Genomic DNA, 26,296 nt, shown 5'->3' with positions numbered 1-26,296 from the left:
TCAAACCCATCACATCGCGCTCGCAATTTATACACTAACAATTTTGTAGCTAATATTCAACACAGATTACATCATTGACTAATACATATGCATAAAAAATTGCCACATCAGTCTATTACGACATCAGCCTCTTTTGCGCTTGCGCAGCCCCCCTCTGGTGGTCATCCTGATGAAGTAAGGAGTCTTCCTCGGATGAAGTAAGAAGTCTTCCTCAGGTCATCCTGTTCACTTTTTGTTCCTTGGACATGTTCCAACCATTATGTGGACGCCAGCATTCTCTTATTTTCACTTGACTACTCCTGGTACTTTCGTGAGTTCTGCTTCAGTAGAGTTTCACAATACTCCCCTAAAACCACCCATATACCCTTCCCCATATATGGCTATGTTAATTGCTTATCGTTATAGATACCATTGTAATATTTAGTTATAAAGGAACTAAGATACACAATAGCAGAATTTCAACTTGTTCTTAATACAAAAGAAACCCTCTACTGATTAAGAGATTTTCAAATATAATCATCTTTTCTCTTTGTACTATTGTTTCAACGCACAATTTCACCTATTACTAACAAAATAAGCTAAAATCAATAAGGATTTTATTTCTCAAGCTGTGTTATGTCGGGGCCTTTTTTCCTCCTTTCAAGACGTGGCTGAGAGCAGACTTGACCACGAGGGGGCAGAGATGGATAGCTTTTTAAATACCTTAAGCCTAGTTCCTTGTAGAAGTACCTTTTTTCCTTTTTTTTTTGACAAGTTAGTAATTCAATAGGGCTAAATTGTGAAAACATAAACTGTACTAGACAGTTGCATATAGATATGTATATGTATTTTAACAGATACATTATTTCATGAAATATCTGATGTTGATAGCAAGTTCAAAATCTATCAAAGGCTTGTCATTTGACTGCTGTGAAAAAGATGTTGAGCCCTGAAAACAAATTTAGCCTTGCTGTTCATATCAGGGGTCATCTATTTTCAATTTATACATTCACATGATTACTATTTTTGGAATCACTAAAAATTGAGATGTTAACAGAAATTGATTCCAGATGACCTTTACAACATCTCTTCTCCTAGGCTTGTAATGACTGGATAGATTTTACTGCTTTTACAGTTGCATTTCATTTTAGCTATTGAAATTTTGCCAGAGACAGTCAGTATTGGAAACTCTGATAGGAAACATGTAAGTGCATAAGAAGTTATTGCAAACAGCTTACAAGGTAAGTAGAGAAAAGGGAAAATTATTCCTCATCAATATATAAACAAGTTGATAAGATAAATATGTTTCTTGCTACTCTCCCTAGACTTTCGAGTAGTATTTTATTCACATTTTCATATTATATTTGAACTTAAATGAATTACCGATCTTTTCTCTGAGGATACCTTTTTCCTAACATTTTTGTACCCTAGATAAACCAACAGAGGGGAAAAAATAACAATTTTGTAAGTGGTTAAACATAATAGTGCTAACTAAACACGGTTTGGGAACTGCCTGAAGGCTGGTCAAATTTGTACAGACCTTTAAATGAATCTAAAATAGAGTTGTTTAAATTCACAGCAAATATGTACTAGGAGGTTTAACTTTGGTGGATTACCGTTGTCACAAGAAAAAAACAAAGAAGATTTTAATTTTCTTCTTCTCCAGTAACATGAGCAAATTGTTTGAATTACTACAGGTGATGTTCATATTTTAAAAATAATACAAAAAAGACTTGTGCAATTTTTAAAACTGTCTATTGATGGTATTTTTGTTCAGGCTTGCTGCCAGGAGAGGGTGGTATTGAACTGTAGATCTAAAGCAGTCTTCTCTGTCTTCGTTGTAAATTCACTCTTTATTTCAATCTATGTATCCTACTTTGCACAAGGAAGATTTTGAAACTTTTAACAAATACTTAGTTCAAAGACGACAAGGGCACTGTAAGGTTTTCAAATATACTACATTAAATATTCAGAATGAATAGAGAATGTAAAAATCTGTTCAATTCCCACCCTTCCAACACCTAAGACAAATATTTATAAACGAGTCATAATAGTTTGATCATATTTTATCAATGTATATATGTATTAAATAAGCGGAGATATAATTAGTACCACAGTTTAAAAAAATCGTTATATTTCTTATTATGATTTTTTTTTGTATTCCTGTTGAATCATCTTCCTGATGTAAATTCTTATTCAGCTACAAAGAAATTAAAGATTATGAAGTACAAGTGATAATATTTGCTATGGTGATTTGTAAAATATGGTGCAAAATTTATTCTAACATGGTTGTTTTCATTTAAACTGGGAAAGAAGAAAGCAGTATTATTACTATAGTCCTTATCAATCCCCATTCTTCACTTCCTAAGCGGTAGTCTGTAATATGAATTCATGGTCACAGCCATGACACAACTTCAGTCCACCTGGTTCTGAAGTAAACCATACTGTACTTTAGATCCAGCAACTTCATGCTGATTTTCTGCCAGCAGCCTTGTACAGACTAATGAGTGTTTGCTTTACTAATGAACAAATTTTTGCAGAATTTATCAGTGAGATACAAATGTGAATGTACCAGCAGAGCTACAGGCTCAGTGGATAAGTGATTCAGAGCAGCTCTTCCCAGAAGGACTTGGAGGTGTTGGTTGACGAGTAACTGAACGTGAGCTGGCAGTGTACGCTCGCAGCCCAGAAAGCCAACCATATCCTGGCCTGCATCAAAAGGAGCATGACCAGCAGGCTGAAGGAGGTGATCCTGCCCCTCTACTCTGCTTTCGTGAGACTTCACTTGGAGTATTGTGTGCAGTTCTGGTGTCCTCAACAGAAAAAGGACATGGAACTGTTGGAACAAGTCCAGAGAAGGGCCACGAGGATGATCAGGGGACTGGACCACCTCCCATTTAAAGACAGGCTGAGAAAGTTGGGGCTGTTCATCCTGGAGAAGGCTGCATGGAGACCTCATAGCAGCCTTCCAGTATCTGAAGGGGGCCTACAAGAATGCTGGGGAGGTGCTCTTCATCAGGGACTGTAGCAAGAGAACAAGGGGTAAAGGGTTTAAACTTAAAACAGGAAAGTTCAAGTTAGAGATAAGAAGGAAGTTCTTTACTGCGAGGGTGGTGAGGCACTGGAACACGTTGCCCAAAGAAGTGGTAAATGCTCCATCCCTGTCAGTGTTAAAGGCCAGGTTGGACAGAGCCTTGGGTGACGTGGTCTAGTGTGAGACATCCCAGCCCATGGCAGGGGGGTTGGGACTAGATGGTTTTAAGGTCCTTTCCAACCCTGAACATTCTATGATTCTATTATCTGTACTTAAATACTGCTCCTCTATATGTTACCTTTATGATGCAGGGTAATGAGTAGAAATGCATTACACTGGATGAAGAAAATAAGTTTCACATGCTCTGTCTCTTAATACTGTTCAGAACTTTGGGTATCAGCATTGTATAGTTTTATTTTCCTTTGCTGGTAGGTCAAGTTTTACAGAACTAAGGATGCAAATGAAATTAAAATTTTAAGTTAGTCCTGGGAAAGATGTGAGCATGTTTAATGGTAGCATATTAGCTAATACCAAGTGGTTAATCACTTGTTTTTATAATACTAACTATTCAAAGAATCCTGACAAATTGATGTTATTTCACATAGCTGTGTAGGGTCAGCCAAAGCTTTGGTAGAAATTAATAGGTATTTTCCTCTTTACTTTGGTGTTAGCCTTATTGGATTTTCAGCACTGGAATCATAATCAAAATCACCTAGGAAAAAATGACACACAACTGGACAAGAAGATAACACATAGCCAACACACACCTTATCTTTACAATCATATGGAAATACCCACGTATATAAAAGTCTATATTTAGATCTAATTTTTAATTACCCATGTTTCATTATATTGCTCTGCTGTTCTAAAGCTCAAATTCAGACATTTATGGTCATTTACACTAACATATTTGTTATTTATATAAATAATAAATGAATGCATTAATGTTCAAGCTTTTGAGCAGTTCATACTTCCGCAATTAAAATAAGACATGCAGTTAAACACCATGAAATCTAATTCATATGTAGAGAAAATTTAAAAGACAGCATAATGCTGACAGCGCCAAAATAATGAAAAAGTTAACTGAAACTGAAACATAGAAACAGTTACTGTAGAAGTTTGGAAACATTGGAAGGATGATAAAAATACACTGTATATTTTTGTACTTACAGTCACCAAGAAAATAGAGATTGACTGATCGTAATTATGATGTTTTACTACACAAGTGTAATGCTTTTTAATAAATATCTGTTAGATCTTGAGATTAGTGATTACTTGAGGAATGTATGAGTTCATGCTGAATGGCTGTGGAAGATGGTCAATACTTTGATGTATCAGTGTACTGGCATCAGACCCTTGATCTTCTCTGCTTGCTTGTTTTTTGTGTTTTAGATACACTAAACAATATAATTTTGCTTCAGTATTTTAGAATGATAATTACATTGAGAACTGAATCAATTTGATCAATTTTCACAGCAGAAGAACTGTGATCTTCAGACTAGGTTATGTATGAATTCATGGTTTGGTCCATATTTTAGCTAGCAGTTCACTGAATGTGTCCAGTACTTCTAAACTGACACCCACCTAATGAGAAATATTTTATTCGAAAAAGCTTTGATAATAAAGTGTATTTTCAAAATGATATACTAAATGTAACAGAATTGCAAGGAGATTTTTAAAGAATATGAATTAATATGCCAGCAACTTTGATTATCTGTTTTGTAGACTGTGCTGGTTGTGGCTGGGATAGAGTTAATTTTCTTTACAATAGCAAGTATGGGACTATGTTTTGGATTTGTGCTGGGAACAGTGCTGATCATACAGGTATGTTTTCATTATTGCTGAGCAGTGCTTACACAGAGTCAAGACCTTTTCTGCTTCTTACTCCATCCCACCAGTGAGTAGGATGGAGGTGGACAAGAAGTTGGGAGCAGACACAGCTGGAACAGCTGACCCCAACTGGCCAAAAGGATATTCCATACCATATGGTGCCATGCTCAGCATACAAAGCTGGAGGGAAAGTTGGCTGGGGGGGCCACTGCTCAGGGACTAGTTGGGCGTCAGTCAGTGGTGCATAGAATAGTTAGGGTTGGGAAGGACCTTAACATCATCTTGTGTGATCATTTGTCTTTCATGGGTTTAATTTCTCTTTGTTATTTTCTTTTTTTATTTCAAATTATTATTAGTACTCATTTCCATTATTAAACTGTTCTTATCTCAAGCCACAGTTTTTCACACTTTTACTCTTGCAATTCTTTCCCCCCACATCCCACTGAGAGCTGTGTGGTGCTTAATTGTTTACTGGGGTTAAACCATGACAGACTAGAACAGGAAATACCAATTAAAGTAGCATTCAGAGCATACATTTTTTCTTAAAATTCTATCATCTTTCAAAACTGGGTTAGCTTATTATTATCATCTGCGAGATCACTGTCTGTGTTACCCCAGACCACTCATAACTATAGGAATGAGTCTAAGATGACTCTAGAGGCCTGTAAAATTGAAAACTAATACTTCTTAAATGAACATAAATTATCATAATTGTCATTAAATGAGATTCTTAATTTATTGGGATTTCTGTAAGTTAACATCACATGGCTTGTTGACTATGAACTGTATTATTTTAATGTGTCATTTTAGATATATATGTGATATATGCTATGTTTTCAGGTATTTAAATATAGGTAGCATGCAATAAAGGTACTCTAAACCAAAAAATATTCTTTCAGAAAGTCTTTATATTATTGTTAAAAAAACCCAAACAACTACAACCTGAAAACTGAGGGAAGAAATAATTTATATTTATTCAGTCATTGAACAGCAGTTTTTATAAATTCACCACCCACATTCTTTGATATTAATTGGACTGAGATGGTGACCACCATGCTGTAGGTGATTTTGATAAAAAAAATCCATCCCTGATGTCATCCAGAATACCAGTCCCTACTGCTGACTCAGTAGCTATCCTACAGTGAAGCTCACACCTGCTCATGGTCTGACTCAGTGAAATCCGTATGGCTTTGTGCAGTTGCCAGTAGATGGTCAGTTGTAGTTAAATCTTAAAGACAGGTAAAGATTTAGGAAAAAAACAAAGCCAGAAAATGAATTCAGAAGCTGCTCTCACTTTGGATTCTAAACAAAGCTGCTCTATCTACACAATCCCACTTGAAAATGAAACTAATTTAATTGCAAAGATTAAGTGTTCATAAAAGGCTCTATATATGGGCAAGGTACATAGCAAGTAGTGTGGGCAACAGATTTTTGAAAGCAAAAATAATGTATATATTCCTGCTTATTGTATCTATCACTGTCAGTGAGAAAAGGTAAGGGTGTGCAATGATGTGACCATAGCTGGTGAGGTGGACTCAGTACAGTAACTACTTCACCCTATTCTGCAACAGCAGAAAGAAAGAAAGTTCAGCCTTCCTGACCCCCTTTCTGGTTTTCTTTTTACTGGAAATATTCCTACTCCTGCCCTTATCCCTTACCCCTGAGGATACAAAATTGGATTTTTTTTCTTCATTCTAAAGAGAATTTTCTTCCCTTTACAGAGAAGGAAATGTCTGGTTTTGCTGTACTAATGTCCTTGGTCCATATGAGAAACCAGATTCACAAGATCTGAACCACAAAGGACACTTCAAGATAAGATGAACTCTGTTACACACGAAAAAAATTCTTACTCTCACCTCAAAGGTGAACTCAAAGTTTCATTTGGTCTGCACTATCTGCATAAAAGCAAAGCAGGAGCCCATATCTACCTAAATAAAAAATAAAAAAATATAGTACTAAAAAAGTGATATGCCTGTTCTGATTTTCGAAATAAAACAGAACTTAACCTGATGTTAGAGCCAAGGTTGTGCCACCAAAATTGCAAGCTGAGCTATGGGTACAGCATGCTGAACTGATCAAAAAACACCTTTAAATGTTTTTCAACACATTTTATGCACCTGAGGCATACAAATCTAACATTCTTTCTGGGTAATGCAAAATAGGCTTAGATATAACTATGCACTTCCTTTAATAGACTGAAATCTTCTGGAAACATTCAAAACAATATTTTTTTATTTCAGAAATTTGTATAATTTTTACCCTATCTAATGTGCTTATTTCTATAGTGACTAACATAACCCTTGCATTTTTAAAAGTTTGTCCTGGGTTCAGCAGTAGCAGTCATTTTTCTCCTTCTTAGTAGCTGGTGCAGTGCTGTGGTTTTGACTTTCAGCCTGGGAACAATGCTAATAACACAGATGTTTTTAGTTGTTGCTAAGTCATGTTTAGTCTGACCAAGGACTGAGTCTCATGCTCTGCCAGGGAGGAGGGGAAGCTGGGAGGAAGCAGAGACAGGACACCTGACCCAAACCAGCCAAAGAGGTATTCCACACCACAGCATGTCATGCCCACTCCATAAACTAGGGGCAGTTACCTGGAAGAGCTAGATCACTGCTCAGGTCGGGCTGGGTATCACTCAGTGGGTGGTGAGCAGTTGTATTCTCTTCCCTTGTTATTTCCCTTATCATTATTATTGGTGGTAGCAGTAGTGGGTTTGTGTTATACCTTAGTTACTGGACTGTTCTTATCTCAACCTGTGGGAGTTACATTCTTTCAATTATCTTCCCCATCCCCCAAGCAGCAAGGGGAGGAAGGGGGAGAGTGAGAGAGCGGCTGCGTGGTTCTGGGTTGTCAGCTGGGCTTAAACCATGACAAAGTCATTTTCCAAAAATAAATACCTATTTCAGAATAGAGGCCAAAAATGAAATCATTGGCAGAGGTAGGTTTGTGTGTTCTTCCCACTTTGACAGAAAGGTTGAAGTGGGTCCTAAATCTGGTAGATTTAATTTATTTAATGAGTTTTATTTGCTCTGTGGTAACAGTAAGAATAGGAACAAGGAGTATGGTTATGTGGCAATGTGGAAAGCCAAGAAATATACTCAAGGAGGTAGCTGCTCATAAGAGCACCTGAGGATTTAGATGCAGGGATTAAGTGAATAATACTGGCCGCCTTCATACATTATTTTCCTTTTTGTGCTTTTTTTATGAAATAAGAGTATTCCAGGGTGGGCAAGAGAGCACAGATCTGTTGCACCTTTCCTTACTTATGTCTGTAGACAGTTATATTCAGAATTTTTACAGCTGTGTGCTTCCCATTAGAGCCCAATCCTCTTGCAGTCTTTTTCATTCAGTAACTGCACTAGAGAAGGGTGACTTTACCTACAGACTTTTCAGAAGTAGATAAAGGTGAAACAAGGAGAATTTATTTTCCAGTTCTACCATTTCCTGAAAAACATGATTACTCAGATATTGTGTAAAACAGGAACGCAGACCTTCTGAATTTAGAGATGATAGGGAACTTTATTGTACCTCTGTGTTGTGGGTTAACCCTGCAGGCAGTTGAGCACCACATAGCTGCTTGCTCACTCCCCACCCACAGTGGGATGGGGAAGAGAACAGAAAGTGCAAAAGCAAGCAAGCAAGAAACAAACAAAAAACCCCAAATATTAATAAAAAAAAGTCATAGGTCAAGGCAGAGATAGTTCAATAAATGAAGGAAAGCGGAGGAAAAAACCCAAACCAAACCACAACAAAAAAATCCCCAAAATGAGAGGACAATCACTTACCACCTCACATGTATAGACAAATGCCCATCCTGTCTCTGAGCAGCAGCCCCTTGCCCCAGAATGCTCATCCCTTCAGTTTTATTACGGAGCATCACACTACATGACATGGAATAGCCCTTTGGTCAGTTTGGTTCAGCTGTCTTGGTTATGGCCCTTCTCAGCTTCTTACCCACGCTCAGCCTACATATGGCAGGGCAGGGGTGGAAAAACAGGAAGCCTTTACACTGTAAAAGTACTGCTCAGCAATAGCCAAACACTGGTCTCTTATCAACACTGCTTCAGCCACAAATCTAAAATACAGCCTGCTGTGAAGAAAATCAACTCCATCTCAGCCAGATCCCAGATCCGGTATACTCTGTCAGCTGCTAACCTCAGAATAGGGTTTAGGACAGGGTTTATCTCAGCCATTGCAGATGCCTAAAAAATAGCTTCTCCAAGTCTTAGCTAACCTCTAGACAACTCAATGAGTTAAAAGGACTTCTAGAGTAATGCATTCCAAAGACTGTCATCTTAAGGTAGGCAAGAAAAATTGTCCCTGAAGCATCCACGCATTAAAAAAGAGACAATAGGTCGATGAATTTGGACTGAACTAAAGAACTTTAAGATTGATAATTAACTTGCATCAATCCTGTATTGGGAAGTCAGTGTGGTGAGTGGCATGCTTCCAGCTGTTGAGATCTACTAGTCTTTTGGGCACTACCAATGACCTATGACTTCACAGATCCAGAGTGTTCTTTGACCTGTGTACTCACTCACTTCAGTTCCTGTATTACATATTCAAGATGGACTTTAGAACGCAGATCTGTGCCTCTCTAAAGGATATGCGTTATCAGAAAGAAGACAAAAAATCTTCAAAGCAGATCTTAAATATTAATTCATTAGTGTATTAGCCTTACATTTGGTCCATGAATTTTACTGAGTATGTATATAATCTCCTCCAAAGATACTAATTGAATACTATGGCTATTTGCAATCTAGTGATATTCCAAACTTGATTGACTGCTGCAGAGTTTACTCAAGTGTTTTTCCAAGTTGTCCGATAAAATCCAGTTCAGCTGGATTTCTGCGAAACAGCAGCAGCTTGCAATGTACAATTAGGTTATGCACAGGCACGCATTATCACGAATAGGCTTAGACGTAGCTAGCATGTAGAAACTCATTTGTGTTAACAGGATACTGTTGCTGATAGGGTGACGCACTTCACTAGTAAGAGAAAAGCAACAATATTATTATTGTTATAAAACAGAAATTTAACAAAGTTTGATAGGAAATGAGGAAATGTGACAGTGGTTTATCAAGGTTCAAGTGCAAGGTGCACTGGAGTATTCACTGCGTAGAGGACAGTGTCAGAAAAAACTGTTAGGGACACCCTGCCATTGAGTCATGAGGTTAAGAAAGGCTCCCCTTACTTTCTAAACTTATTTCTGATGGGAGTTTAGGTGCAGCTGTATCCAGACTTAGTCCCAGACTTGGTCAACAGTTTATATCTAAAGGATTATATGTGCACAGTCAGTCTTTACTATCACTTCACTAAGATTTCAAAATATCACTGTGCTTATTCCCAATTCACTTACAAAGTATCTGATGCAATAAGGATTCTCTCAGCCCCCAGGACTAACTGGGAGAGGCGTCGCTACTCAAGAGGGGCATTCAGCACCCACTCTTGCAGGAGAGCTCAATGGCCCTTGGGTTGTCCACTATTTATGGAGTAAGATGATTGACTTACAGTCATATTTACATAGCAAAAAGTTGGGGCATGATCAAATAGCCATCAGCTGTTAGGCAAGATTTAGGTATTAGGTTATCTGTGTTAGGTTGTCTTAGATATTGTGTTATCTGTCTTCCCAGAAGCCAGCTTAAGCCAGATGCAGCCACTGTGACTACCACTGGTGGCTATTGCTCAAAAAGAAAAGGAGGGGGAGCACACCACCACAGATAGTAATGTTAAGTATCAATGCAGTATTCATAGCCAAAAGGAAGGCAGATCAGTTTACACAGCACTTTCAGTATTTCATGTTTTCCTATTCAGACTTACTGAAAATTGCTAAGAATAGTGAATTTTAACACTGAAAAAAAAGGATGTAAACATAAATAAATTGTCATTTTGTTTGTTTTCATTATTGATTACAGCACACTCTCATTATTGTTCCCTTCTTTTCTTTTACCTTTAAAGGATTTATAGTATATTAGCATATCTGTACTTTTGCGTGCTAACAGTAAACTTTTTAAACTACTGACAGACGAATCTAAAATTAGCAGTTCATCTGGAATTGTGAACATCTTAGGTTGCAATTTAAAAAAGAACATCAGAAGTACATTGCAAATTCATACAGCATGCATATGTATGTATTTTTCTACTCTCCATCTTTGGAACAGAAGACCAAGTAATTCTGGTTTTAAAAGAATGTGGTACAGATAAAAATATTCCATTACTTATTTCAAAAGCTTTCAACAGTTATTTTACCTCTGGTTTGCACCAACTACTGGTATTGAAATAACGTTCTTTCAAAGGTCTTATGAGAGCTAGGCATCCAGCTACTGTCAGACATGAAAGTCAGAAAATCTGACTATACTTCTACTGAAATATTTGTAACTATAATGTGAAGCTGACTTCTTAGAGCTGCAGTTGGTAACTAATTGGCTATCATATTTTGAAAAAAAAAAAAAATAGAAAATAACTGGCATATATAAACTTGCAATGATTTTTTCAATTTAAATTTTATTCAAATATACCTCACAGGATATTGACTAGAAGTCCATAATCAGAAATTAGAAGTCAGAGCCCACAGAAATCAAAGGGAATTCTGTTGATTTCACACTGGGTTTTCTCTTCTGCATGGATAAAAGGCATTTTAACCCATTTGATTTTGAAAAAGTTTCAGATGCCTATATGATAGTGGAAAGTATCACTCTAAATCTACAGTAATGCAAGGTCAATAATGCTTCTTTGACTGTAAAAGTTAATAAGAAAATTTAGTGCAAGAAGGCTGGTAGAGAGGCTTTTAGGCTGCTAGCATGCTGTACAATGCCAAACCATGACTCAAGATTTTTTTTCTATTCTTGGGTCATTAGCAAGCAGAGTACCTTTTAAAAAATATGTACCTGATTCATCATAACTGAAGGCTGCAAGTTCTTGGGTAACTTTTGTTTTCTACAGACCAGTCACCTCTAGGCAGTTTTTTGAATATTGCCAAGCTCAGGAGGAGAGGAGAATCTACTTGTTCAAAGAGGTTCTTTCAGATCAAGGGACATTTGTCACTCTAACATCAAAAGTATGAACAAGACAAGATTATCTCAGAATAAGCTAGAAGATTTTAACTTTGATATTAAACTCATATTGTGCAGAATTGGGAGTTCTCAGTGAGTAAACAAAACAGAAGATTGTAGATCTATTGCACAAATACTGAAGAAGGAAATAGTGCAAATTAGAGAACTGTTTTGCAATGAGCTGAGTAACATAATAAAGAAGGATTATTAAACAAGAAGTGTGAAAGATGAATCAATTTGGTTTCATGTATTTCCAATATAAAGGCTATTTTCAGCCACTATATCATATTTTATTAAACCAACAAGAAGTTAGTATTTTCTAAGGAGTCATTGTGCTAAGAATACTAGGATAAAATGTGTTCACTCCAGCAGAAAATGTAATGTACTGCATGACTTTTTATCTTGAAAAATGAAAAATAAGGAACAGTAGCCTCAATGCACCTTTCTTCAAAATACTTCAGGGAATACGATTTTTGCATGATGATGATGATTACCAATGCATACAATGTCATATATGTATGTATATGCACATTTTAGGTATGCATATATGGATCTAAATTCATTTAGTTACTTGCATTAAGGTAACAGAAAGTTGTTCCTTTAGCCTGATTGTTTTCTTTTACAAATCAAAGATCCTTTTCAGCAGATTTTTCAGAGAATTGCCTCTCAATAAGGATCATGGAAAAACTAAGCCATATATTTACTTAGAGAATAGTCACTAGGCTTGCATATCACTTTTACAGAGGAACTCTGACCTTTGTTTACATAATTTCAATGTGTTCATGACTGCAGAAAGCCACACAGTGTGTTCAAAGCAGAAAAGGTTTTGAGTAAGACCTATCCCAATGCATAAAAAAGGTGCAATAGTTCAGAGAAATATTTGTTCTGTAGCTGAATTAAATAAATGGATACCTAAAAAGTAACCCTCTCTTTTCCTAATGCCAATCTGAATTGTTTCTTTCCTGTTCACTTGACTGTAATGAAACTTACAGTTGAAGAAAACCTTTCCTAATTTCCTTTGTCATGGGAGAGAAAGGCTCTGCATTGGATTTATGGTAGGCACTGGTAGCTTCCATAATGGTGGCTACATTATATTGTAGTGGGTTTTTTTTGTTTGCTTGTTTTGTGTGTACCTATGTGCTATCTTCTATGAGCTTACTGAGTTAAGACTTATCCTTGATAACTTTGTCTGCATATGTGTTGCAGAATGACTCTAAGAGCAGAACCATAGAGTTCTGGAGGACTGTGCAAGCAAGGCAGGGGGTGGCCCCCACAGGTGGCCGGAGACCGGACCTGGGAGGAGAATGTGGAGGAAGCTGTGGGGGGCTAACCAATACTGTTGTGCCAAGAAGGAGTGGCTGAATACCACTCCTATATATGTGTGAACTGCGTCACAAATAAAGTAGAAGTTGCTTATCACCCATATTGGGTTGGCCTGTCTGCTTCTCCTCGCCGCTTACACATATGCAGTTTTCAGATATACTATGTATATGAGTTTCAACAGAGTCCCTCAGCCTGTTCTCTCAGGTATGAATATTCAGATGCTACTTAGTTGTTCCAGAAGAATATTTCTTTTCAATATAGTATCTTAAGCTCTAAGACCAATACTTACACAGAGTTGAAAGAGTTGGTGTTGGAAGAAATATGGGTGAAGAGTTGTGGATATGGACAAGCAGACTCTTGCACATGTGGCAGGGTAGATTATTTGGCTTATACATTTTGTGTGGAATCAGTGGCTCCTTATGTATGTACTGAGAAGTGATGATGAGTTGTGTACGACGAGCGAGGGGAGCTTTACCTTCCACTGAAAAAGCACATGCATATCCTTATTCCTTCTGTTATTTTTAAATACTAGATTTACTAAAAAATTAGTGTCCTATGAAAGTTCATATTTTGAAGAGTAAGCTGTAAATCATAAACTGAATCTAAAATTAATATCCTTTATATGGAAAACATTCTTCAAAGTAATCTTGAGATGGTACTAGTAAGTTCTGACTGAAAGGGTGTGAGAAAGCTTTCCACTTTCAGAATTTTCCTGAATGAAGGGAATGTATTGATAGGAAGAAAACAATGGATTCTGGAAAAGTCTTCCTGGGTATTTTGTTGTAGTACAAAAATTTGCAAATTATGTAATTAAGGCTCAGATCTTTCTTTTGTAATGTTTACCATTTAAAAATAAAAACATGCACAGCTTGCCATATAAAACAGAATTTAGCAAAACATTGTACACAGCATTAGAACATTCTCTTTTAATGGTTTTATATGAGGCCTACACGCGCAATAGGATTAAAACTTCTATCTCTACATGTATATACTAAGAAGAAGACTCACTAGCTTGGGGAGAATTATGCACAGGATATGTATAGTTAGAGGGGTATGGTCTCATTTCTGACCTATGGAAATGCTGTACTTTGTGAAGAGGTAAAGAGAAATGACATAAGAGCTTTAGGCCGTTTAGGAATTAAGTAAGCCTGACAGTTTTAGATGTTATTTATACAGCTTCACAAATTTTAGAATTGTCAGGGCAATTAATAAAGGTGAATGTTTAAAGTACAGGATATAAACTCCACATCAGTTCCACACTGTCCATGCAGATGTACTTGCCGAAACACATTCTTTATAATAACCTGCTTAATGATTCATAAAACTATGGTAGAAAAACAACCAGTAGCAGTATTTTTATAAACCTTTTAAATATGCAGTGTGTGTAATGATATAAACATTATTGGTAACTATCCCTGATGATTTTTAGTTGTGTATGATTAGGAAATGCTTTCCTATTTTTAGTAGTTGGTTTCTGGATTTTTTTTTTTTTTTTTTGGTCAGGTTTTACTCTCCTGGCTATTACCTGAAAAGCAAAGAATGATGTTTTAACATATGAGTATCTATCTCTGAAGATATTCTCCATCTCAAACAAATTAACCACACATGAACTGTGCAAGGTGCCAAATACAAGGTCCTTATGCTGGTCAGGGCAATCCCAAGCACAAACACAGGCTGGGCGGAGAACAGATAGAGAGCAGCCCTGAGGATAAGGGCCTTGGGATGTTGATTGACGAGAAGCTCAACATGAGCTGGCAGTGTGCACTCACAGACCAGAAAGCCAACTGTATCCTGGGCTGCATCAAAAGGAGCGTGACCAGCAGGTCGAAGGAGGTGATCCTTCCCATCTACTCTGCTCTCATGAGACCTCACAGGAATAATGTGGTCTGTGGCCTAAAATGTAACAAGTGTGTGGACCTGTTAAAGTGAGTCCAGAGGAGGGCCACAAAGATAATCAAATTGCTGGAGCTCCTCTCCTGTGAAGACAGGCTGAGACAGCTGGTCTTGTTCAGATGGAGAAGAGAAGGCTCCAGGGAGATCTTACAGCAGCTTCGAGTTCCTAAAGGGGGCATGCAAGAAATCTAGAGAGGACTTTTGACAAAGGGATGTAGGGACAGAACAAGGGGGAATGGCTTTAAACTATAAGATGGTAGATTTAGATTAGATGTTAGGAAGTTCTTTACAGTGGTGTTGGGAAGAGGTTGCCCAGAGAAGGTGTGGATGCTCCATCCCTGGAAGTGTTGAGCGACCTAGCCTAGTATGATGTGTGCCTTTGTGTGACAGGGGGGTTGGAACTAGATCTTTATGGTCCCTTCCTGCCCAAACCATTCTATGAGTCTAAGTGTGAGCACCTGTAATATGTTCGGTAAAAAATTAGAAAGAATCTGACTTGCAATTCATAAATTCAAAATGAGTAAAGAATATGATGATTTATTTGCCTGGACACAGGTAGCTGAGAATCTTTGAGCTTTAAAAGTCAAATGTCTGCATTCAAGATAGAGTGGCAAGGCTCACTAAAACTAGGAAAATGCAGTCAAATAAGTGATGTGTTGAAATGAATGTAAATGATTATTTTGCTAAATTACATATCTTTCCTGTGGAAAAATACTAAAAGAACTCATCCTAATATGCAAAGGCATATATACATGTATCTGTATGTATATATGTCTATATGCATCTATGCATATGCGTTTGTCTATGTGTATTTACGTATATGCATGCGTGTGTATATACGTATGTACGTATGTATGTATGTATAGGACAAGATCTCAGTAGCCTTCACCACATGGAACAGTACTTCACAATACCCCTTCAAAGGCAAATGAGGCCATCTGGAGAACTAACAGCTCAAAGGAAGTTACAGGAATTTGAGTGGTATTGAGGCTGTAGCAAACAATCTGTAAAGTAATCCAGGACACAATAAGATCCAACCAGAAATGTTATGCTCTACAGGGTAAATACACTGAAGCACCAGAGCTACTGTTGCTCACCAAAAGGTTTTGTGTCTCTGTGGCAATGGGATGGACAAGGAAGTAATATTTGCTGAGGCGCGGATTGACTCCACAACTCGTTAAAGTTGTAAAGTAGGTATGCTTTTTATTCAGCACTGAGACGCACGAGGATAATTCCTCAAAGTCATGCGTACCTCAGTGTTGTTTCCCTCTACATTTATTCTCTAAAGTTATATATATTCATAAGGTTGCACAACATATTACGTATTCATGTCCTGTCCCCGCTTCGTATTATAATGAGCTAGAAGGGGCTGCGCAGTGCCCCCTCTGGTGGTGGGCAGGGGTCTCAAGATGGAGTAACTGAGCCTTCCTCCTGTGGGTAGGGGCCTTCAAGATGAAGTAAATGAGTCTTCCTCTTCTTGCACTTTTCACCTTTCAGTCTTCACATATGGCCTTAGGGTTTGGTCGGTATCCCAGCCATAAACCATCTGCTTCTCCCCCTTATCAGTAGATTCAGGCGTCTGCTTTTCCTTACCAATAGCTGCTTATCAATAGGACCAGGTGTCTTTGTTCTGCTTAGCAGGCACTTACAACAGACAATACTTTTGTTTAAGCAAGCAAATTCCTCTAACCCCCTTGTACAACCCCCTTGTACAACCCCCCTGTACATTGGTCAACTCTCTGCATCATTGCAGCATAGAAAACTATCCCATTCAGTGCTGGAGGAATGAGGAAAATCTTCCTTGCATGGAAAAAACATTTTCCTGTAGCCCTACTGTACCTGCTAATTACTTGTTTATGAGCACAAAGAAAATAATCCCTTAAACACAAAACATGCCTTTAAGAATACCTAGAATATTTTTTTATCAAAGCAATATTTCGTGCAAATACAATGCAATCTCGCATCTGTAAAACAGACAATTACAATCAACCCATCTTTCTTCCCACAGAACAAGATGGGCAGTTTTAAAAGTACTGCTGGAAATCGTTGTGCAAGAATAAGTACTAATATTCCACAACTTATTTTTTCTCAGAAAAAAAGTATGTGTAACTGTACATACTGATCCCTACCCCTGTCACATTGAGCAGACTGGATCGAGACCCGTATTGTTTCATTTATATATTTGAATAATCCTACACTTCGTTGTGATTGACATATTTTCTAGACGACAAGGTTTCCCTTGTGGTGTGCTTTGTGGAGTGTATTTGGGCTGGAATGCTTTCAGTTTCTAAAGCAAGCATTTGCAGCTATAAACTAGATGCAAGATCTGGCCAAGAGAACAAACTGCAAGAGCTGCAGTGGGTGTTTATTGTTCTTAAAAATCAGCCATTACAGACCTTAAGCAATCTAGGAGATGTTTAGCTGAATTTTGTTTTCCGAGGTTCACTTCGATAAGGAAAAAAGGAGGTGAGAGAAATTGCAGGAGGAGGAGCTGATCCGTCTCAAGGTGGAGCTGTATCTTGTATTAAATGACACTCGCAGATTAAAGCTCTCTGGTGGGGAAGGGCTTAAAGGCTGAGTCAAAAGCCAAGAAGTCTCTTTATTTACGCCTACCTCCGTGCCCGTGGCAATCTGACTAATAACAAACTGCTCTAACAAGAAAGACTAGAAAGAGCAGAGAGCACACAGAAGCAGCTTGCATCTAAAAATCTGACAAACCAAGTGATCCAGTTAAGCTCTGCTGAGCGTTTTGTTTGTTTACTGCATCCAAATGCTTGTAAACAGTTAACTATATGCAGATAAGTCAGCATAGCTGTGAAGTACGCTGTGAATTTTAATTGAGGAAGAAGGACAACTACTTACAGGATAGACTAATGAGCACGCTGCCTGGAAGATTTTTTTTTCGATTGAATGCTTTGTACTTTGTCTTCTGAACAAGGATTTTAACTTTATGGAGCTGTAGTATTGCCAGAGCTTGCAGCAAAAAGAAAGTGTGCATTTTTCACAGGGAAAAAATCACATCGCATTGAAGCAGCTGCTTCAACTGTGCATTAGTGAGCGTTTCAGGGAGCGTTACTGCTGTACAGGTAAGAAAGATTCCAGTTACCTAATCAATTTAACAGTGGAATTTATTTCTCAGTAACAGTGAAATTTATTTTTATGCACGACTTTGTGTAACTTTTATGTTAAATGATGGCTGTTTATACTGTTTTTTCAAACAGTCTGCCAGTTGCATTTATTCAAACTGCCGGCTGTGTAGAATGTGTGTGTTAAGGGAACGCTGATTTCAGATCCCTTGAGGGGGGACGAATGGGTGTTTGTTTTTATTTCCTGAAGTGAAAGAGTGGTCTTAGATGCATGTCTGTGATTTCCTTCAGAATTCGATAAACAGTCCTGACGGCTTTTAGAAATTACCGGTTCTTAATTTGAGATTTTGAAATTCTTCAACATGCAGTTTTAAAATAGCTGAATTAAAACATCCAAATGAACACACACCCCCCCCCCCCCAAGTAAAATAGCAAACTATTTCAGTGTTTTAAAACCACGTTGATTATTATTTGCCAAGCATGTAATGCCTTTGCTATAAAGGGTCTACTTCTGAAAGTATTCAGCATTGCCTCATAGAACTGTGACTTTTTCAGTCCTTTAGAGTGCCTACTGCAAAAAGCTGTTACCATGTGCAGTTAGCAGTGACTTTTCATGAAAGCAGGTAAAAGTTACCATGCAGAATTTGCTGAAAAACCTCACCATGTGAAAAAGGTCAGCTTTGTCAAGACTTTAAAATTAAATTTTACTTTATTATGAATTTAGTTAAATGTTGATAAAAGCAGCTTTTATTTTCCACTAGTAGCCCACTGAGAGGTTCATTACATATCCCCAAGTGTTGAGACAAAAAAAAACAAGAATACAACGGCCCTATTAATTTTTGCTCTGAAGATATGTGTGTGTGAGAGTTCTGGCAGTGGTACTCACAAAAGTACGATGATGATTAAAATGAGAATGTTTTCCACTTGGTGACAAATGTTGTTACTTTCATCTCTGAGAGGAGGGCTCTCATTTTTACAAGCTAATTTCTCAATAAGCACTAGAATGCAACATGTTTTTCAGATGGTTCCCCCCCCCCCCCCTTTATTTTTGCTCAGGGACTTTTTAACTGCAGTTTAAATTTGATGCAGATTGAAGCTGGAATTCCTACAGAGAAAAAGTGTACAGAAATGAAGTCTAATAAGTCATACAGTAGGTTTAAAACTGGCATCTGTGTCAAAAGCCTGCATTTTTTTTTACCTTGGGTCACTGGAAGGGATATGGATGCATGTAAAGCAAGGATTACTGTCTAGCTTAATATGATTCTAGAATTATTCTGCATACTTCAAAATAACATCTTGACATGTTGTTTCTCATCCAGTACTTCTGGGGAAAACAAACTTAAAGACATGTATGTTAAGCATAGGCAGCTAGAGTTCAAGGAGTTTTACAGGAGACAATAAAATTATTTGTAGTACAGAAACAAAGATGAAAGGTCATATGTTTAAGGACATTTTTTCTTACACTATGAATGTCACTATTCTAAAATCATACATCTACTCCCACTTATTAGGAACTGCTAATGGATAAAATCATAATTCACTGTGCTGTTGTTCCTTTTTGTGTGTGCGTGATACTCATACCACAGTACTTAAGTGTTTACATGTATAAATCTTTGCAATCTGTTTTAAGAGAAGCCTTGAGAAATGGTGTTGCTAATAATAAAGGTACATGATAATTAAAATATATAGATGAGATGCCAGATTATATGGCCACACTGTAAGAGTGTTCCTATATGTAATTGAGTAGATTCTTGTAAAAGGTTTCTACTCTTTCTGAAATTAACCCTTCAGATGGTTATGCAGTGACACTGTATATTTCATGTTTCAGTAGCTTTCTTTGAAAGATTAAGTGACCCTTATTAGATAGGTTACTTAAGAAGCTGATTAGTTCAGTCCTAGAATAAATAGCCCACCCTCCAAAAAGTTCTGTGTTTTAAATCTTCCATGAAATTGAAAAAGTATTTATTTATTTTTAGCAAATGTGGAAATATTTAATTAAAGATTATAAACAGTGATTTCACTCCATCTCTTATTACCCGTGTTCTTGTTAGACAACCTTGACAGAAAAAAAAAAAAGAATCTTCAAATAAAGTGTGGCAAAAAATAATTAACACCAGTTATAACAATGTGCAATGTGTAAATTTGCCTGTGACTCCACAGTTGTACTGTAATGATGCATTTGTCAGGTATTTCAAAGTTCAAGATCAGCTTGACAGATGATAATTTAAGTTACATAACATAGAGATCATAACTGGTGGTCATTTTTAACTTGTAAAGCATAGTTAGTACCATGTATGTTTCAGATCTTTTGCAGTAATTAATGATTATAATAACTGAAAGGAGCCTAATAATCTAAAAATAATGCTTGACCCTTGCCTACGTATTTCTTCTGACTGTACTGCATTGTCAGTTTGTTCTTTTTTATTTTGTGTACACAATTATTTAATGCTTATGTTATCTACAAACATATTACACTAGTATGTGCTGTGTTTCCGCTTTCACTTAATATCCACAAACTATAATACATGCATTAAAATTTCAGTAAAGAAAAATTAATATTTTTGTGTACTTTTTTTTTGGCTTGGAGGTACAAGGGTTACAGAGGAAATACCTTTGATTTATACACACAATGCAGAACCAAAGGAGAAATTCCTTGTATCCTGACTGAATGGGCTTGTTCTCACCTCATACTGCTGAACCAAACCAAATCTTTCTTCTCTTCAGCAGCTAGACAACATTAAGTTGAGCTTAGTAATGTACTCTAAAAATCTGCAGTGCTATATGGTGACACAAAGCAACTATCCAAAATATTATATTAGCCTTGATATAAATTGCTTAGGGCAGTAACTTATTACTTTTGTCCACTGGCAAAACATTCTATATAATATAAAGTCAACACACTCCTGATTATCTCCTGCTTTGGGTATCAGCATGGAAGTACTGAAGCACTCCCATTATTATTGCTTATTGATTCAGTACATTAAATTATATTTTTCTCTCTTTAGAAAATAATTCAAATGTTTTGCATGATATAATATTGTTTGCAAAGTGAGGTAGCTTAATGAGAATTACTAGGAATTGTTATTGCTCTTCTACATCCCAGAAATAAAAATAAAAATCAACCCTGTGAAACCATTACCTGACTACTTTTCCTTTTTCTTCTTTTTTTTTTATTTTTTTATATTTTTTTTAATTTTTTATAGACTCTGCTGGGCAACATGAAGCTCTGGATTTTTATTCTATATTCAGTTGTCGTTGCATCTGATCCTTTCCACTCTCAGTCTTCTTTTTCTTCAGTCAGAGGATCTTGTCAGAGTTCGTGTTCCTGTGAAGAAAAGGATGATACCATGATTATAAATTGTGAAGAAAGAGGCATCAAGATGGTATCAGAAATAAATGTCCCACCATCACGGCCTTTCCATCTTAATCTGTTAAACAATGGCCTGACTATGTTACATGTGAATGATTTTGCTGACCTTGTTAATGCTATCTCTCTACATCTTGGTTTTAATAATATTGCAGATATTGAGCCTGGGGCTTTCAATGGTCTCAGCCTTCTTAAGCAACTTCATATCAATCACAATTCTTTAGAAACACTTAAAGAAGGTATGTTTAATGGACTGGAAAATCTGGAGTTTCTTCAAGCAGACAACAATTTCATCACAGTGATTGAAGCAAGTGCCTTCAGCAAGCTCAACAGGCTTAAAGTGCTTATTTTGAATGATAATGCCATTGAGTATCTTCCTCCGAATATATTTCGTTTTGTGCCGTTGACCCATTTAGACCTTCGTGGAAACCAATTACAGACACTGCCCTATGTTGGTTTTTTGGAACACATTGGTAGAATACTAGACCTTCAGTTGGAAGACAATAAATGGGCCTGTAACTGTGATTTGCTGCAGCTGAAAATATGGCTAGAAAACATGCCTCCTCAGTCAATTATAGGTGACATTGTATGCGATAGTCCTCCAGTTATCAAAGGTAGCATCTTAAGTAGATTGAAAAAAGAATCACTTTGTCCTACTCATCCTGCCAATGAACTTGAAGATCCTTCAGGGTCACTGCCCTTGGTTGTAACCACCTCTATCAGTGATAGTCACCTATCAACTAAGGTGATTCCTATCCTGAAAGCTCCTACTAAAGAACCAAGTTTAGTGCTTCATACTTCAAAGCCTACTACTGAGTTTCCAGGAATCTACTGTCCTGTCCCCTGTCACTGCACCAGCCATATGCTCTCAGGAGTTCTCATGCACTGCCAGGAGCGAAATATTGAAAGCTTGTCTGATTTAGGACCCCCTCCTCCAAATCCTAAAAAGCTAATTCTAGCTGGAAACATTATTCAGGCAATACTGAAATCAGATCTTGTGGACTATGCTGGCCTGGAAATGCTTCACCTGGGGAACAATCGCATTGAAATCCTAGAGGAAGGATCTTTCACAAATCTGACTAGACTGCAGAAATTATATCTCAATGGCAATCATCTTACAAAGCTGAGTCAGAATCTCTTCCTTGGCCTTCAGCACCTTGAATACTTGTACCTTGAATATAATGCCATCAACGAAGTTTTGCCAGGGGCATTTAATGTAATGCCAAAACTTAAGGTCCTTTATTTGAATAACAACCTTCTGCAGGCTTTGCCACCCCATATCTTTTCAGGTGTTCCACTTACCAGATTAAATCTGAAAACAAACCAATTTTCTCATTTGCCTGTGAGCAGTGTCTTGGATGAACTGGATATGCTGGTACAAATTGAACTTGAAGACAACCCTTGGGACTGTACCTGTGATTCTGTTGCGTTGCAGAAATGGATACAAAAACTGAGTAAGAATACAATGATGGGTGATATTTTTTGTAAATCTCCAGGACACCTGGCAAAAAAAGAGCTGAAATCCCTGAACAGTGAAGTCTTGTGTCCAGGTTTAATAAACAGCCCGGCTTTACCAACTCATGCCAGTTTTGTAGTTGTGACAACTTCTACTACTACTACCAACACCGCAGACACCATCTTGAGGTCCCTTACAGATGCTGTCCCACTTTCTGTTCTAATACTAGGACTTCTAATTGTGTTTATAACTGTTGTATTTTGTGCAGCAGGAATAGTTGTTCTTGTTCTTCATCGGCGACGAAGATGCAAAAAGAAACAAGCGGATGATCAAATGAGGGATAGTAGCCCCGTTCACCTTCAGTATAGCATGTGTGGGCATAAGACAACACACCACACAACGGAGCACCCATCTGCAACTCTTTATGAGCAACGTATGGTTACTCCCACGGTTCACGTCTACCGCAGCCCATCCTTCAGTCCCAAACATACTGAGCAACAGGAAGAGGGAAGTGAGAAGGAAGCTTATGATTCCAAACATCTCTGCCGAAGTCTCCTGGAAAGAGGGAACAGTTCACCTCTTACAGGTTCAAACATCAAATATAAGGCTACAGATCAGTCTGCAGAGTTTCTTTCTTTTCAGGATGCCAGCTGCTTGTATAGAAACATTCTTGAAAAAGAGAGAGAACTTCAGCAACTAGGGATCACAGAGTATCTAAGAAAAAATATTGTCCAGTTCCAGCCTGACATGGAAGTTCATTATCCTGGAACACATGAAGAGCTGAAGCTAATGGAGACACTCATGTACTCCAGGCCAAGTAAGGTTATTCTAGAACAAACTAAAAATGAGTATTTTGAACTCAAAGCTAATTTACATGCTGAGCCTGACTACCTGGAAGTCCTGGAGCAGCAAACATGAAGTGATACTACTTCGGGCTGCGGACGAATTTCTGTAATTCTGTTTTTAGTTGGAACCATTGTAAATAAAAGTGCCTTATAATAACATGTCAACAGTCAGACCTTAAGCACAGCAGTAATCCTAGCAAAAAAAAAACTCAGGGATCACTGTGGGAAGCCATGGGGTTATGTGCAGGCAATATGTCTTACCCCAAGTTAAACATGAACTTTGTGTGATTGAACTGTGGGAGGAAGGTTGGTTATTGAAATATTCCTCAACATTTTTAAAAAGTGTGTATGGCACTCTCCATTCTGTACCTGACCTATGGAAAAATATGTTCTATTTACTTCTTTTTCCACTCAATTTAATTAGATTCCTTTAAAAAAAAAAAAAATCACACCTGTGTTTGTAGTTACAAGGTTAGAGTGGATTGGTTAGGTTAGTACATGCACTGCATTCATGACCACTGTCTACAGCTGCACCTAACATACTATTATAATAAATATGAAAGAATTAAAATGGCATACTAAATGTCAGTTAAAAAAAAACAAAACAACCCACACAGAAAAAATATTTTTGTCTGTGCACCCAGAACCTGCAAATATTTAAGTATTTTACATGAAACTTCATTCTGTGCATTCTGTATCAGTATGTGGAGCAAAAAATATGTAACCGTTTTTACCCAGCATCTTCAATGAAGAAAAAAGCAAGCCTTTTGAATTAAAAACAAACCTTTTCCTACTTTCCCTACCTGATAGCTTTACCTAAGTTTGGACAATCTTTTCTTGAGCTGCTGCTATAAAATATTGTGCATCACTGGTGTTTCAACTCATAATCCTGGACAATTTGAAAAGCTACTGAGAATCAACTGTAAATATGTTACTGTGTTTAATAAGTCTGGGTTGTTTTTTTTTTTTAATATATATCTATATCTATATATAAGTAACTTCTGTGCTGGCTTTAAATATTCTTGGAAAAAAAATTAGTTTGCTGTGGCTAGGAACTTCAAAGTGCAAATACAGGTCCTTTTCCATCCTACCCTAAAGCAGCTCCCAGACAGAACAACTGCAACAGTACAGACATGTGGAAGAATGATAGTATTTAGCTGTTTGTACAAAAATAGGTTATATTTTCTGAAATTAGAACCTAATGTGTTGTGGGAAAAATAGGTAAAAAAAAAAGTAGAACACTGCAGGTTTATTTTTGCAATGAATTCTTGCTAGATTTATATTTGCTATTTATTCTGTATAATTTTGTATTTTTTTTTCAATTGACAAGAAAAGAAAAAGCTTATTCCTGGCTGCCTTTCAAGCAAATCAAGGAACTGCTCTCTATCAATGAGAAAGAAATAAAGAGGGTTTTTTAATGTCTTTTTCTTAAAAGAAAGACACTCCTTCTTGTAAAGAAGGAAGCAACTCCTGCATGCACAAGTTTAAAATTGTTTGGGAAATAAACACAACGATTCTCACTCTTGTCATATGGACAGAAGCATCTTGTCCAGAGTGCAGTAATTCCATTCAATTTTTGTGCATGAATGACATAGTGCCAAAACACAAATTCTGACCTGCATTTATCTTCCTCTAAGCAAATCTTTTTGTAAACTGACTATGCATGAACTGGTTTTCTTTTCTAATTTGTATTTGTAGAGCTGAAGATCAGTGTCATTAGTACATATCCACCTATGTATGCTAAACTTCTCATTGAAGTCCTGATAAAAGTTATTGTTTAGTTCACCTTACTGTTGACATCTTACCTATTTGTATATACAAATATGAGTTCTTCATATTGTTTGTACATACCTTTCTGAGAGAAAATTTCCTGTGCTGCATACAAAATTCAGATTCTCATTTCTTTCAAATCTGCATAGAGTTAATGACCTTGATGGTGCTAGACTAATTTGTGTAATTTGAGGATCTGACCACATGTTGTTTCTGTTAGCGAATCAACTTCCTCATTAAGATTTTTGAGGTGTTATAAATTTGCTATGGAAGTAAAAAAAATCAAAATTTCAGTTTAGTTAGAGAACAAGTATTATTTCCGCTTCCTATGACTGTGAATAATTTAGTTCAGAAAACCTTTGTATTTAGGAGGATTAGGAAGAGTAACTGGTATAGCAACAATAAAATGTATTTGTCTTATGGCTGTCATTATTCCAGATAAGTAAACAGAATGCTAAATACTATTTCTGCAGGTAAGGGTGAGACAAAAGGGCAAATGCAGCTACATAAACTTTACGTTAACTTAATTATCTAAATAACTGTCAGTTATTTTTAGCTGTCCTTGCATATTCAAGATATGTGAATGGGCTTCATAGGGGTGTCATGCAACTTATGGAAACCCATGCACTGATCTAGATGAGCAACTGGAACCTTGGTGGAG

The 26,296-nt window shown here is 37.0% G+C and overlaps 2 protein-coding genes across 2 annotated transcripts in view; both read left to right on the top strand.

Moving 5' to 3' along the window:
* Nucleotides 1-26,296, top strand: part of LOC134166689 (T-cell activation Rho GTPase-activating protein-like) — a 1,836,444-nt gene that overhangs the window by 1,189,548 nt on the left and 620,600 nt on the right. The gene's annotated exons all lie outside the window — the stretch shown is intronic.
* SLITRK6 (SLIT and NTRK like family member 6) lies at nt 17,679-25,926 on the top strand. The gene is made up of 2 exons (XM_062624571.1): nt 17,679-18,197; nt 21,401-25,926. Exon 2 carries the CDS (start codon nt 21,416-21,418, stop codon nt 23,936-23,938), a length of 2,523 nt encoding a protein of 840 aa, XP_062480555.1. The 5' UTR covers nt 17,679-18,197; nt 21,401-21,415; the 3' UTR covers nt 23,939-25,926.

Source organism: Pezoporus occidentalis, unplaced genomic scaffold (assembly GCF_034315485.1).
Source record: "Pezoporus occidentalis ecotype Australia unplaced genomic scaffold, CSIRO_AGI_Poc_V1 ctg27, whole genome shotgun sequence".
NCBI classification, from domain to species: Eukaryota; Metazoa; Chordata; class Aves; order Psittaciformes; family Psittacidae; genus Pezoporus; species Pezoporus occidentalis.
This window is presented reverse-complemented; position numbering and strand designations above follow the sequence as displayed.

What these genes read in the sequence shown, in the direction of transcription:
- SLITRK6 (XM_062624571.1), top strand. Translation starts at nt 21,416, where the DNA reads ATGAAGCTCTGGATTTTTATTCTATATTCAGTTGTCGTTGCATCTGAT.